The sequence below is a fragment of the Nestor notabilis genome, unplaced genomic scaffold (assembly GCF_000696875.1).
Source record: "Nestor notabilis isolate BGI_N333 unplaced genomic scaffold, ASM69687v1 scaffold143, whole genome shotgun sequence".
Classification (NCBI taxonomy): Eukaryota; Metazoa; Chordata; class Aves; order Psittaciformes; family Psittacidae; genus Nestor; species Nestor notabilis.
The window spans coordinates 36,426-49,608 of record NW_009922153.1 but is presented as its reverse complement, the minus strand read 5'-3'; the positions used below and the strand labels follow the sequence as shown (position 1 = coordinate 49,608).

General features: G+C 42.6%; 1 protein-coding gene across 1 annotated transcript in view; it reads right to left on the bottom strand.

The window, feature by feature from the left end:
- The window catches only part of MYRIP (myosin VIIA and Rab interacting protein), a 50,952-nt gene that overhangs the window by 26,478 nt on the left and 11,291 nt on the right, over positions 1–13,183 (bottom strand). Inside the window, exons 6-8 of the mRNA XM_010011472.1 lie at positions 7,696–7,873; positions 2,358–2,960; positions 1,400–1,433 (exon numbers count right to left, since the gene is read on the bottom strand). Of these exons, the coding sequence (XP_010009774.1) occupies positions 1,400–1,433; positions 2,358–2,960; positions 7,696–7,873 (815 nt within the window). The remainder of the gene's footprint in view (positions 1–1,399; positions 1,434–2,357; positions 2,961–7,695; positions 7,874–13,183) is intronic.

Below are 13,183 nucleotides of genomic sequence, written 5' to 3'. Positions count from 1 at the left end.
AGGGAGCTTTCTGCTGCAGCCTCAATCATTTCACCAAGATCAATACATTCCTTTGAGGATTATATGAAACCCTGACATTCCTTTGATCTCATTTTTCTAAGCAATATAAATGATGTCTGACCAATTTATTTTCATACCTCAAATCATAGTCCTTATGCTCATAATCATTTTATTTGCTGCCTAGAATTGTCCAGCCGTGCAACATCCTTACTATAAACTGTAGCAGCCTGTCCATTCGTGCTCCCAGCAGTGCTTTACCTGAGGCTGGAATAGCAGCTCTCTGAATGTGGGCATCAGCTGTCAAATCAGCCGCTGCTGCAGGGGAATGTATGTCCAAAGAGACAAAAGCACTTACGAGACAAAGCAACTCACAAGAAAGGTGGAAAGAACAATCATTTTCTGCACCAGCTTGCACTGTGAAGCGCACACGGAGCTGCTGAAGGATGCAGTCATGGATGTCTGGAGGCATCCTGCTTTTCTGACCTCCACTGGATGAACATAGGGGAGGTTTAGATTGGATATTAGGAAAAACATCTTCCCTGAAAGGGTTGTCAAGCACTGGAACAGGCTGCCCAGGGCAGTGGTTGAGTCATCATCCCTGGAGGCATTTAAAAGACCTGTAGAAACGGTGCTGAGGGACATGGTCCATGGTGGACTTGGCAGTGCGAGGTTAACAGCTGGGCTCAATGATCTTACAGGTCTTTTCCAACCTAAATGATTCTAGGATTCCACAGTGCCTCTAGAAGCTTCCTTGTGAGTTAAAATCTTCTATACCCTTCAGAGCAGTAGTAACTAGAAAGCCACAATATAACTGCAGATACACATCGAACATGCACAAATACACAAAGCCAGAAAGGGAAATGCAGAAGTCTGTGTACAAAACATGATCTTTGTGCAGTCCCTGGGAAGTCCTATAATTCTGCCTGATGTTCTAAGAAGTCATTAATGGTCACTGATGTGTTGTTAGAGCACATTATTGTACATAACTCTCCAACAACTGTAGATTCTAAATGTCTGACGACATAGGATCGTAGAACAGTTCGGGTTGGAAGGGACCTTCAAAGCTCATCTAGTCCAACCCCCTGCAATGAGCATGGACATCTTTAACTAGATCAGGTTGCCCAGAACCACATCCAGTCTGGCCTGGAATGTCTGAACCATGACAAAACACCCACACCTCTCTCCTAAAAGCATACGGAATAGATACAGAATTAAGAGTAATTTAGCCAGCACTAAAAACCTGCTGAAATCCTAGAATCCCAATTCTGACTTACTATCAAGATGTCTTTCTGTGGGAAATACAGGCTAGTAGCATAAGCAAAGAAAAACAATTCCAGGCATCCTAAAATTACTCAGATGGCTTTAAGGACTGGATCAGGTTGCTTGTATTCAGAGGCACGGGGAGAAGACAGCACTTAACTCCTTGCTTTGAGCTTACCATTACTCTGCTGCAGCAATGATGCAGCTCCAGGATTTAAGAGTGATAGGACACGGGAAATGGAACTGGACAAGGGGCCAATACTGGCCTTATCCAGCTCTGTAATTAGAGTCAGAAGTGTGGTTGTACTGTTAAAAAAGTTTTGGGGGCAACCAGATCCCACACATAACATCGAATTCCAAAGAGAGAAGACTTCTTGGCTTTCTGGTTATCCCACACCAGATGTTTTAAAGAAATACCTGAGGAGTATTTTGCTGTCTTCAAGTTGTATCATCAGTTTTTCCAAGTTTGAGCTGTTTGTGATTTTGTTTTCTATCAACTGACAAATTATTTAGATGGAAGCAGTTTGCAAACACTCCCCAAACACATCAGAACTCAGAATCAAGTGACCAGTTCAAAGCAGACACTACTTGGACTGTATTTCAAAAACTGCCCTTTCTGAGTTTTTGCTGCTCATTCACTTTGTCCCTTACCAGGACATCTGAAAACAGAAGATTCCCAGGCATAGGAGTTATTTCTTATTCTAAGAGCAAAGGAGTTAAAAATAACCCCAATGCAACAAAACAGTGATTAATCGACAGTGTTGGCTGTTGGCAAGCCCTAGCTTCTTTTTTTTTTAAGAACACTGTATTTTACGGTATTAACAATGTCACTGATCAGATGGAAGTGGCAGATTTGAGAAAGAGGCAAAACCTGCCCACGGTATATGGAACATTTTACCTTTGCTTCTTCTCCGTTAGAAGGCATGAGGAAAAGAAAGCTTGGAAGAACACAACCTCCCACTCCCAATTCACATGTTGTTGCCAGCATCACTTAATTAGTTGTGGCCAGCTCATTCTGAGCGTGCATTTGCTAAGCTCAGACACAATTACCTGACTTGAATTCATCTTGTCGGCTTTTGTGTGGTCTTTTTCTTCACAGAACTCTTCAGAGATCTCTTTGTTCTTTCTCCACCTTCTCGATCTCTTTTCTAAATCATAATGGACCTCTTCAGTCTCACTGCTGTCTGAGTACTCCAGGCTTGTTGCCTGTGGATTGAAATTCACATCCAGTTCCCCGTGGAAATGTTTCCTTTCCGTTCTGGGCACGTCACTTTGAGTTCTGCTTTGTAACCAGAGAAGTTTTCCAGGTCCTTTAGCTTCCTGGGAAGAGTTGAGTGAAGATGTTTCCGAATCGGAGAACAGTGTCTCAGTATTGGTGTATAACCCAGAGGAAGGGGAGGTCACTGCCTGGTACTGATCACTGCCATAAACCCAGTCAGTGCCATACTGGGAACTGGTGTAATAGAAATCGCCTGGTAACTGTCGAGGTCTCCGACGCAGCTTGTTCAAGGCCACATTCCAGTCGTAGTCATCCTCACTGTCTGAGCCCATCTCGTCATAGGCAGACACAATGCTGGATTCATTCTCCAAAGCTTCAAATACTTGACTTTTTGGTTTGGCGAGCATCCGAGGACGAGGCAACGTAACATTCTGCAAAGCCACCCAGTTCCCATCAGGGCTTTGGAACACAGAAGGTAGATCTATGAAAACAAAACATGAACAATTGTGATCACAATATGAAAAGCTCATGTAACTTGCCAGTTTGTGATCAACTGGCCACAAATTGGAGGGTTCAACAGAACTAACAAATACAAGTGTTGCTGCTACATGAACTCATACTGTGAGCTATGCTGCTGTACTGCTCTGAAGCCACTGCTTAAAGCCATGGCAATGACTATTTAAAACAGTGAGTACTTGGACCAAAGCTTTTTCTAAAAGAATTATTTGGAAAGGTTGAGGGAACATCAGTACACAGACATGTATAAATCCTGTGTTTTGCAAATGTCTTCCATTCTGTGTCCAGTTCTGGTCCCCCATCTTGACAAGGAAAGACAGAAAAAGGATCAGAGAATAGAAACAAAGGTTTCACCAGGTTCTGAAACATCTTCCATTCAAGGAATGATTAAGTAAGCCAGAGCTCTACCATCTGGAGGAGACTTGGAGGATGCATGCTAAAAGAGATGAGTGAATCTCTTCCAACCTAAGTACTAGAGGACATCACACAAAACTAGAGAAACCAAAGTTCAAAACAAAAGAAAGAAGTGGGATGCAGTGGGTACCGGACCTGTGGAGCCTTTTGCCTAACTATGTTAACGGATGCTAGAAATTAATCTAGGATAAAGCAGAGATGGCTATAGACATGGAAGAGAAATCCACTGAGGTTAACTAAATACAGAAAACCACTTCTAGCTGAGATAGTCATTAAGCTGAAAGGGCTGGAGGTTCAGAGCAAACACAGAGGAAGATTAAAAAATACTTGCTTTCTTCTCCACTAGGAGCACTGTGTGCAGTTCTGGTGTCCTCAGCATCAGAAGGACATGGAGCTGTTGGAGTAAGTCCAGAGGAGGCCACGAGGATGAGCAGGGGCTGGAGCACCTCCTGCATGAAGACAGGCTGAGAACATTGTGGCTGTTCAGCCTGGAGAAGAGAAGCTGTGTGGAGACCTCAGAGCAGCTTCCAGTGTCTGAAGGGGGCTACAAGGATGCTGGAGAGGGACTCTTTATCAGGGACTGTAGCGACACGACAAGGGGTGATGGGTTCAAACTGAAACAGGGGAAGTTCAGGTTAGATCTAAGGAAGAAGCTCTTCCCTGTGAGGGTGCTGAGGCACTGGCACAGGGTGCCCAGAGAAGCTGTGGCTGCTCCATCCCTGGCAGTGTTCAAGGCCAGGCTGGACAGGGCTTGGGTGACATTGTCTAGTGTGAGGTGTCCCTGCCCATGGCAGGCAGTTGGAACCAGATGCCTTCAGGTCCTTTCTGACCCAAACCATTCTGTGATTCTATTCTAACCTTCCTAGGCTCATGCTTACAGTTACTGTTGCTGCTGCTGTTGTACCCTAGACTAAATGAGCTTTTAGTTTGACCCAAGCACTGCTGCTCTTGTATTCTTACATTTGTTCAGACTATGTTTTACAAGTCTGAAAGGAAAAAAAAATAAAATGCCACAAATATGGTCAAAAACTGCTGTTTAGCCCCGCTCAGAGAACTGCACTGCTTCTAGATTTAGTCCATTTCCAGTCAAACTTGAAACGTCCTTTCATGGGCAATGTGAATGCGTGATGACTCCCACAGCAGTTGAAAGAATATGTAATGCCATGGATTTACACAGTAATCTCAACCTCCCGAATGGCTTTTCAGCCTTGCAGATTCCTTCCATGGGTTCAAATCTGCCATTTCCAGAAAACTGTAAAAACACTTATTATAAAATCATAGAATAGTCCATAGAATAGTGTTTGGGTTGGAAGGGACCTTCAAAACTCTTCTAGTCCAACCCGAAACTAGTGGTTTTCTAAAACTATAAAGAGAATATCACTATTTAAAAAATGAACAAAGTAAAATCTGGACTGTGTTGTAGATGATACCTAAGCATCTTGCATTACATGATGGCAAACACTTGGAGCTCAAGAAGATGATTTTTCCCCTGGAATTGTTCACAAAGAACAACGCAGTAAGAAGGTGTGCTTAGTTTAAAAAAAGAAAGGTCTGTGGAGCAGCACCACCACCAGAACACCCCCACAAAAGTGAAGCAATATATTGCAGGTAATTAAACTCCAGCTATAAAAGATTTAGAACAGGTTTTGTATTTCTTACTCATTTGAGTCCTTTTGGCTTGTTTTCATTTCCTAAATTTCATGCCGATTAAGAGACCTTGAGAAAAGACATCACTGACATTGCTACTCCTGCTTAAAAAGACATCAAAATAGGAATAGTTTTCTTGCAGCAGTGACCAGCTGAGGATACAACTGAAGTCAGGTTTCAGAGGGAGAACTAAAAGCTCTTCATTGTAACAGCTGATTTTGGAGAAAAAAAAGAACACGAGCTATCAAGCACAAGGAGCTGCTGCTTGTTTGCTGTTTCCAACTATGCCCACTAAGCTAAGCATAGGTTTCTCTTGAGAGAAAGAAGACCTTTCTTTAAAAGCACTGTTCCTTCAATCAAGGCAAACACTTCTGCAAGATTTAAATCTCCAACAGGAACTGAATTCAGCTGCACCACATTACACTAACATAATGCAGTGGAGTGCCACATTCTTTTTTTCTCTCCCAAACCATATGCCCTTGTTTTGTCTAGCAACACCACATGAGAATTGCTCAAACATCCTCAGTTAACTGAAGAAGGGACAGGAGAGTAGCTGATCACATCGACAGAGTTAACTCAGAGATGTTACTCAGCAGAGTGGAGAGGAAAGCCACTGAGTACTTTACAGTCAGAAAGCTGATGCAGTTTTAGCCCAGCTTCAAGTAATGTCAAATGTTCCCTTCCTGATTTTCCAAAACACTTATTTGAAGGAATGGCTTTTGCACACATTTCTTTGGGCATACACTATAATTTATCCATGTGAAAACAAAAATTAGTCAGAATTATCATTGTGAAACAATTGGTAAAGGCGAAAATCCCCAAATTCATGACTTGGCTCTTGAGCCATCATTTAAACCAGTGCAAATGGTAGCCAAAATTAGCTCCGAGCTGCTTTTTGGCTAGATGACTAAAAATCCCATTGGTGTTACCACTCTTGGTTGTGATTTCTTTCATTTTCTGTATCCTAATACAGAGCTGCTTACTACTGCATAGATGAGATCATATTTACACATACTAGCACAATCAACTATTTACCATAAGCTCAATGGGCACTACAATTTCATCACAAATGGTTCTTAGATGAAAGAAGCAGAACAAATCCTCTGAATAGAGCACCTGAAAGGAAACTGGGTCAATCTGTCATTCTGTTATGGTTAAGCAATTGTTAAGTATTAAATTGCTCAACAGTTCAATTCAATGGGATTGAAGTGGGTTCTTAAATTTAAGCACTCAATTAAACTGCTTTACTGAAAACAGGCCTTCCACTAAAATACCCAGGAGAACAACACTTCTGAATGAGCAGTTCACAAAGTAATGCATACTTAAGTCAGATTTTAGTACTACTTTACAACTACTTTAGAATTACTACTACAACTACTTTCTTTTTTTGGGGGAGGAGGGGTATTGACACTGTTGAATTTTCAGTCTTCCAGGTTATTAACTGACATTCCAGATAAATGAATTGAATTGATGGGCAGCCCTCGTCCCTGGTCCCCACTATGCCTACACATATATTGTGGCTGCTTCTGCCTGCCAGTGCCTAGTGAGCCAGCTGTGGGAACAACAGCACTAGTAAACTCACCCTACAAAAGAGAAGTTTTCCGCTTGTTCAGCTCCATGAAACAATTTGCTACAAGGATCAGATGGGCTCTACAGCTGTTGCAAGCTGGAGCAGAAGGAACAAGCAGACTATCATGGGAGGACAACAGCAGCAGATATGACAGCTTTGCTGTTCCTCATCACCTGGGGGCAGGGGCTGCTGCTGCTGCTGCAGTGAGCAGCCTTCCCCTTGTGCTGCTGTGTAGGTGAAAACTAAACAACTCTTCTGTGCAGCCGTTGCCTGGTGCTACACTCCTGTGGCCTCATGAACACTACAGCCAGAACATAAGAGGTGGTGGAAATGGGACTCCCACAAGAGCAGGAACCACCTTCTTCAATGACAGACTGTACTTATGTTATTTTGAAGCAAGCAGGGAATTGCATTCTATTCCAGGGTGCTGATGCAGGAATGAGGCTGACTTAGGAAGCTGCTTACCAGCTGTCATCCATATTCATATCCATAACTAAAGCAGAGAGGACAGACCCAGGGAAACTGCTGGTCTGTGAAGTTCCTACTCATACAGCTTCCTCAAACCTGTGTGGAAGCAGCAGTTAGTAGCGCTGCACAGAACACTGCATTGGTGAATTCACTGGGACTGAAAATAAACGTGCAAGGGGGAATCCTAAATATAAGTTATTTCACTGTTTGGTTCACCATATAACCTCATGAACAGTTGTGCAACAGAAGAGATACCCTAGGCAGCTGCAAACTCCTTCAACTGGATGACAGATAACCAACTGACAAAGAAATGTATCCAAATGAGATGCCTAATGTTTCCTAACCGTCTGAAATAAACCCTCCAAAGGCCCAACTTTTGAATCTTTTCTTGGAAGAAAAGAAAGGAAAAGGTAAGATAAGCAATGACACAGCCAAATGAAATCACGACATTCAGCATCACCGTATAGACATTTCTACACGTAACCCCTGTGAGCACAGAGGTCAGCAGGAATCTCCCGGAGAAGGTCCTTAGTTTAAGTAATATTTATTCCATATGAGAGAACCAAAAAAAAAGAATCTTATTCGTACTAGAAATATTTACTTGTTTCATTTAGCCTGTCCACACTCTTCCAGCTGGGTAATGCAGAGAGCTTGCGCTCCTTCTGCTTCCTCAATTGTCCTTTTTGCTGCCTCCAAAGAGCCTCAGTCACAGATGATGCAGGGTCGAGTCCTTTACTGGGCAAATCTTCACTAGCCAGGGAGAATGCAGACTGAGACCTCTGTGGGAATAAAAGTCAAAAAGCATGATTTTAAGATAGAAATAATAACTTATCAAACTCTTTAGCATAATCAAGTATTCAGCTAATCATGGAAGGGGGGGGATCTGCTGGCACGCATAGATGCAATTTAATGTGTTCAAAAGAATTGTTTCAGCACTCAATTGCTTATTTATGTGCACTTCTGATGTGATGCAGGGAGGCAGGAAACTGTTTATACCACCATGGACCAGATGGAAAGAAATAATTAAGGTGAAGTTGTCAAGAATGTGCTTGGTGAGGACTGGTATCTAACTGCTTCGACTCAAGCTAACCACAAAGAGACCCCATCATGGTGAGACATGATCATCTATTGTTGGCTCAGCAGCCCATCTGCTGTAACAATTTGCAGAAGTTAAAAATGAAAAGATAAAGCAAACAAACAGCCTGTTCCCCAGAAATACATTATTTTAATGCAGATTTCTTTTGTTTGCTAGGACACATGGATCACACAATACACTGGGCAGTTTGATGCAGTCTCGCTAATGAAGTTAACACAGCCTACAACTGCATATCTCTTTATTTCTAGGAGGGTGATATTTCAAGTCAAAGTGAGGTATATTACTGGTGTGATTGTTAATGAGCCCTGAATAGTACTGAGGGAAAGATGCTTTCCTTTGGATCTGCATAAATAGTTATGACTGAGGGACCTGGATCTATTACAGAAGTCACATTTAAATCTGACTAGCTTTAAGAAGCTTTTTCCCCGTAACTCTTTATCAGTCAAAACCTCTGTCTTGGCCTTCATAACAAAGTTGGTAAAAGACTGCCTGTATGAGCCAGAGTTTCATTAAGAAATATGCTTTCAAGTGGTTCAGCTTCTTTCTGCAGGCAAAGTTGGCACTCTCAAATCTGATGTTCAATTTATGTATTATAAATAATTAACTAAAACTGTTAATGTCAAAAGGGCCAGTCCTTGCCTGCAGCAGAGCCCTGTTTTGCTCTGGTGCAGATGAGGAAAAGGATGACTTGACGTTCAGCTACTTCTTTCAAGTCCATTCCATTCCTGGGTCAGCAGAAGCATTGCTGGGAGTTGTGCTGGCTTGAAAGCAGCACCTACACCACTCTACTGGCGGCTCTTCCATCTCAAATGCTCCTGTGTGGGACCATGTACTATGCCAGAAGATTTAATTAACTGCAAATCTTTTTTTTCAGCAGTGTAATTTCATAACAGATTCAGTAAAGAGAAGCACAATTAAGCACTGAGGTTTAGCTTGGCTTTTGAACTCTGCAGGAAAGCCAGAATTAGTGCCCTAGAATCAAATATTTCTGTAACTGCAATGACCATATTACTGGGTTAATTCTGTCCCTGCAAAGACACAGTTCCTAATGTGATGCATTGGAGTCTTTCCTTTCAAATTCAGTGACATGAACTACTAACAGCAAGCTCATAGTACTGTATGATTTTATTATAGGGAATCTTTTAGATTGGTCACTTTTACAAACCAACTACATTCAAGTGTGTATTTAGGTTGTTTCGAACCTCAAAATAGATCTTCACCTGATCAAGACCATCAGAATCCTCCTTAACCCTCTAAAAAGGTTAATAATTTAATGCAAACAGGTACATAAATTGCTTTGCTATAGGAAGTTGTTCATTAACTTTGATTTAATCCTGCCAGGACATATGGGCAATATAAGCAATTCCACCACAAATCTGGAGCCTGAACTATGACAATTTTCATTTCATTGTAAGCAAGAACTACTGAACTTTCCATCCCTCCAATAAATTAGGTCCAGTTCATGTCTGCCACACCCTCTGGTATCTTTGTATTCAAGCTCTTATGTACTGAAAGCAGCAAGTTGTTAGAGCTGTCGCTACTTTCACAGTACCAAGACTATTCCCTCAGGGCACATTTTTTTTCCACTTTTATGGCAAACACAGAGAGATAAGAGATGCCAAAGAACCCAGAAGAAGGAAAATTCTCCAGTTTAATCACTAGTACCTAGTTTCCTTTATTACCTAAAGAACTGAATCATAAGAAGAAGAAAAAACCCCAGGAAAACCTCAAGTAGTTTGTATAATGAAAACCTGGGCTCAGAGAATGAAAGTAACATGTTTTTTCTTATGTAAAATCTGTAGATTTGACAACTTTCCTGGTGTTTTGTTTAAACGGCAGCTTCTTGCCTGCCTACTCACTGTTTCATAAACATCACAGTAAAGGCTGCAGCACAGGGATGCAGTGTCTGCACTTGGCTCCCAACTCACCTGAGAGCAGCTTAGCCCTGACAACACAGAACTTGGCATGGCCTACAAAACCCGTGGAGGGAGCTCAGCTTCCACAGGAGTGCTGCTCCTGCCACTGACTGAGCAATTTGAAGCTAGTTCACGTGCATCTACACTACAGAATCTGGGTGGTAAAACACTGGCACAGGTCATGAAGAGAGGTGGTGGATGAACCACCCCTGGAGACATTCCAGGCCAGGCTGGATGTGGTTCTGGGCAACCTGATCTAGTTGAAGATGTCCCTGCTCATTGCAGGGAGTTGGACTGGATGAGCTTTGAAGGTCCCTTCCAACCCAAACTATTCTATGGTTCTATGACTAGAAGATGCACAACCGTTTGAAGGGTTTAAAAAGAGAAGATGAGCATGAAGGGCCTAATGGACAAACAGGAGTGAAAACCAAGGAAGCACAGAAAAGAGAGACAGTCCATGTGCTACAGCAGCCTAGGATCCCAAATAAGCTTATCCAAACAAGCTGATTCTTCTAAATTGTGTGCTGAAACTTTTGGGTCAGGTCAGAGGAAAATTGCATTCCACAGTTTCTATCAACTCAGTGGAAAGCAGGAAACTGGTATTAGGCAGGAAACTGGTATTAGGCAGGAACTACTGCTAATTCTCGGGAAAATCCCTCCAAATGCAGCAAGGAGAAAAGACTTTGGTACCTCTAAGCTTGGCTTGAGGCTACCCTCTACAATGGTCTACACATTACGTGAATGTTTGATGAAATCCATCTTGGACTGCTCTGTCAGAAGTGCTACCACTTCTCACTGGAGATGGTTCAATGTCAGCAGGCTGAAGAAGAGAAAAGTAATACCAAGCTAAAATAGCTTGGCTGCAGCCCTGCATTCAGCTCCTGACAAAGGATGAAATGATGCTCCTGGAAGAGGCTGTTTAACTAGCCCTCTTCACTACTGCTTTTGTAGTTCTCTGTGGTTCTTGTATCTGGAGGGATTTAAATGCTCAAGAAGTGACAGCATTCTAATAAGCACAAATTAAAAAGACTCAATAAAATTAGAAGATTAGGTTATTTCTTGTTCTGAAAGTTAGTTTTAGATAGGGACAGCAGCAAAGACAGAACTGTGCTTTACACAGACAGGTATGGGTGGAGAAAGTGTAAAAATTCACCCCTGAGAGCAGTTCAAATGACTGGTAACACCGATAATGATACAAAAAAAGGAATGTCAATAGCCAAGCCCAGTGTAGAAATAGGACAGAAGCATATCCTGCCATGAGAACAGATCAGTCTACATTGGCAGAAATTGGCCATTTTTTCAGAGCACAAAAGCAAATGTTTGTCTGCAAGTTCACCTCCGATCAGTTACCAGCCTGACTGATGACTCTATCTGAAAAGCAAATGACTTGGATACTTCCCTTTGCTGCTTTTGCAATTAAGAGCAAACTACAAAGTTAGTCATTTGATCTAAGGTTACACTGCAAAAACTTTAATCTGGGTTAGATTAGAGTCAACTCAGCTGGCACCACTAACCTGACAGCTCTACAGCTATAGCATGGGCTTCAGCAGAGGCTACAAACCTATGTATGTGCCTGGCTGTGCTGCTGACTTCACTGCAGCACTTACCCCTAGCAGGCAGCAGAAGCTCCATCCCTGGCAGTGTTCCAGGCCAGGCTGGACAGAGCCTTGGGTGACATGGTCTAGTGGAAGGTGTCCCTGCCCATGGCAGGGGGTTGGAACTGGATGATCTTAAGGTCCTTTCCAATCCAAACCAGTCTGGGATTCTATGATTCTATGACTTGTGCCTCCCTTGCACAAAGAGATACCAGCCCATCTGTACGTCCATAGGGAACACTTTTACCTTGTGGATATTTGCATAAGAAGCAAAACACTGAATGTAAGGGAACAGGACTGAGAAGCCTACTTGTGGGCTGGTGCTTCAGGGCATTTCCCTGTGTGTGGATGCAGAGAAGTCCTGGAGGTAAGGCCAGCTACCCCAATCAGCTCTTGGATCGGTTTGCATCTTAATCTTTACTGCCCGAATGGAGGAGCCATGGCCCCGAATCTTTACCCACTGCCTACAGACTTGGATAGCAACAAGATCTCAGGGCAGGAGAACTAACCCCGTCTATTTTCCAGAAGCATCCCAATAATAGAGCAGCCTAAACTGATTTTCAAAAGAAGGCAGGAGTGTGGGAGCTTTGGTCCTGATTTATAAAGACATGAAGGCTCAAGAAGACCCAACCCTCCCAGGTACAGCTACCGGCACCTTTTTTAACCAGAAATTCTGGTTCCTCAGCAGAAAAAACCCTGTCAGCTGGTGCTATTTTGGGTGTATTTACTTGTGATTAATTACAAGGCTGCCCTGTATGTTTGCAGTCAGACGCTAAGGTACTGCGACTGTTCGTTTCTGCAATGCACGAGGACATCAGCAGATGGCACTGCAACCCAACAGGTCATGGGTATGGTCACTGCACACCAGATTGCTGAGCAGTACAGCACAGCCTGCAAAACAGTTACAGTATTGACCGGCACCCCCAAACGCTTGAGTTAGATGAGTTCCCCACCGAATCCTGCCTGCTGGCATCTGCTGTGAGATGGTGGTTTCTAAATAAATACAAGACACATTATTATTCTCTTTTCTTCATCCCTGTTCAGGGGATTTCTGCTGCATAGTTATAATGTCTGGATGGAAAGAACTCAGCCTTCATCTTGTACTGGGCCAGCACTAAAAGGAATAATTTTTGCATGTACAGTCCTGTTTCACTGCTGGCTGACAAAGACAAGGAAAAGACTATGGAGTTTCTGAGGATGAAAGACTGAAGAAGTGAATAAAACGTAACCACACACACTCTCTCCTATTACTCAATAAATACTCCATCTTCTGTCTATAAAAATGTACAAGCTCATGTCCTGAACAGTGAATAAGGAAAACCCAAATGAGTAACCAAAAGCAAGAACAGCTTTTTACGAAACACGCTTGTGAATATTCAGTCTACTGCTGATAATCTATGGATTCCTTACCCTGAATAACTCTCTCATATGTATGCATATTGTTTAGAGAAACAAGATACAGGTTTTGCTCTACATTCTCCC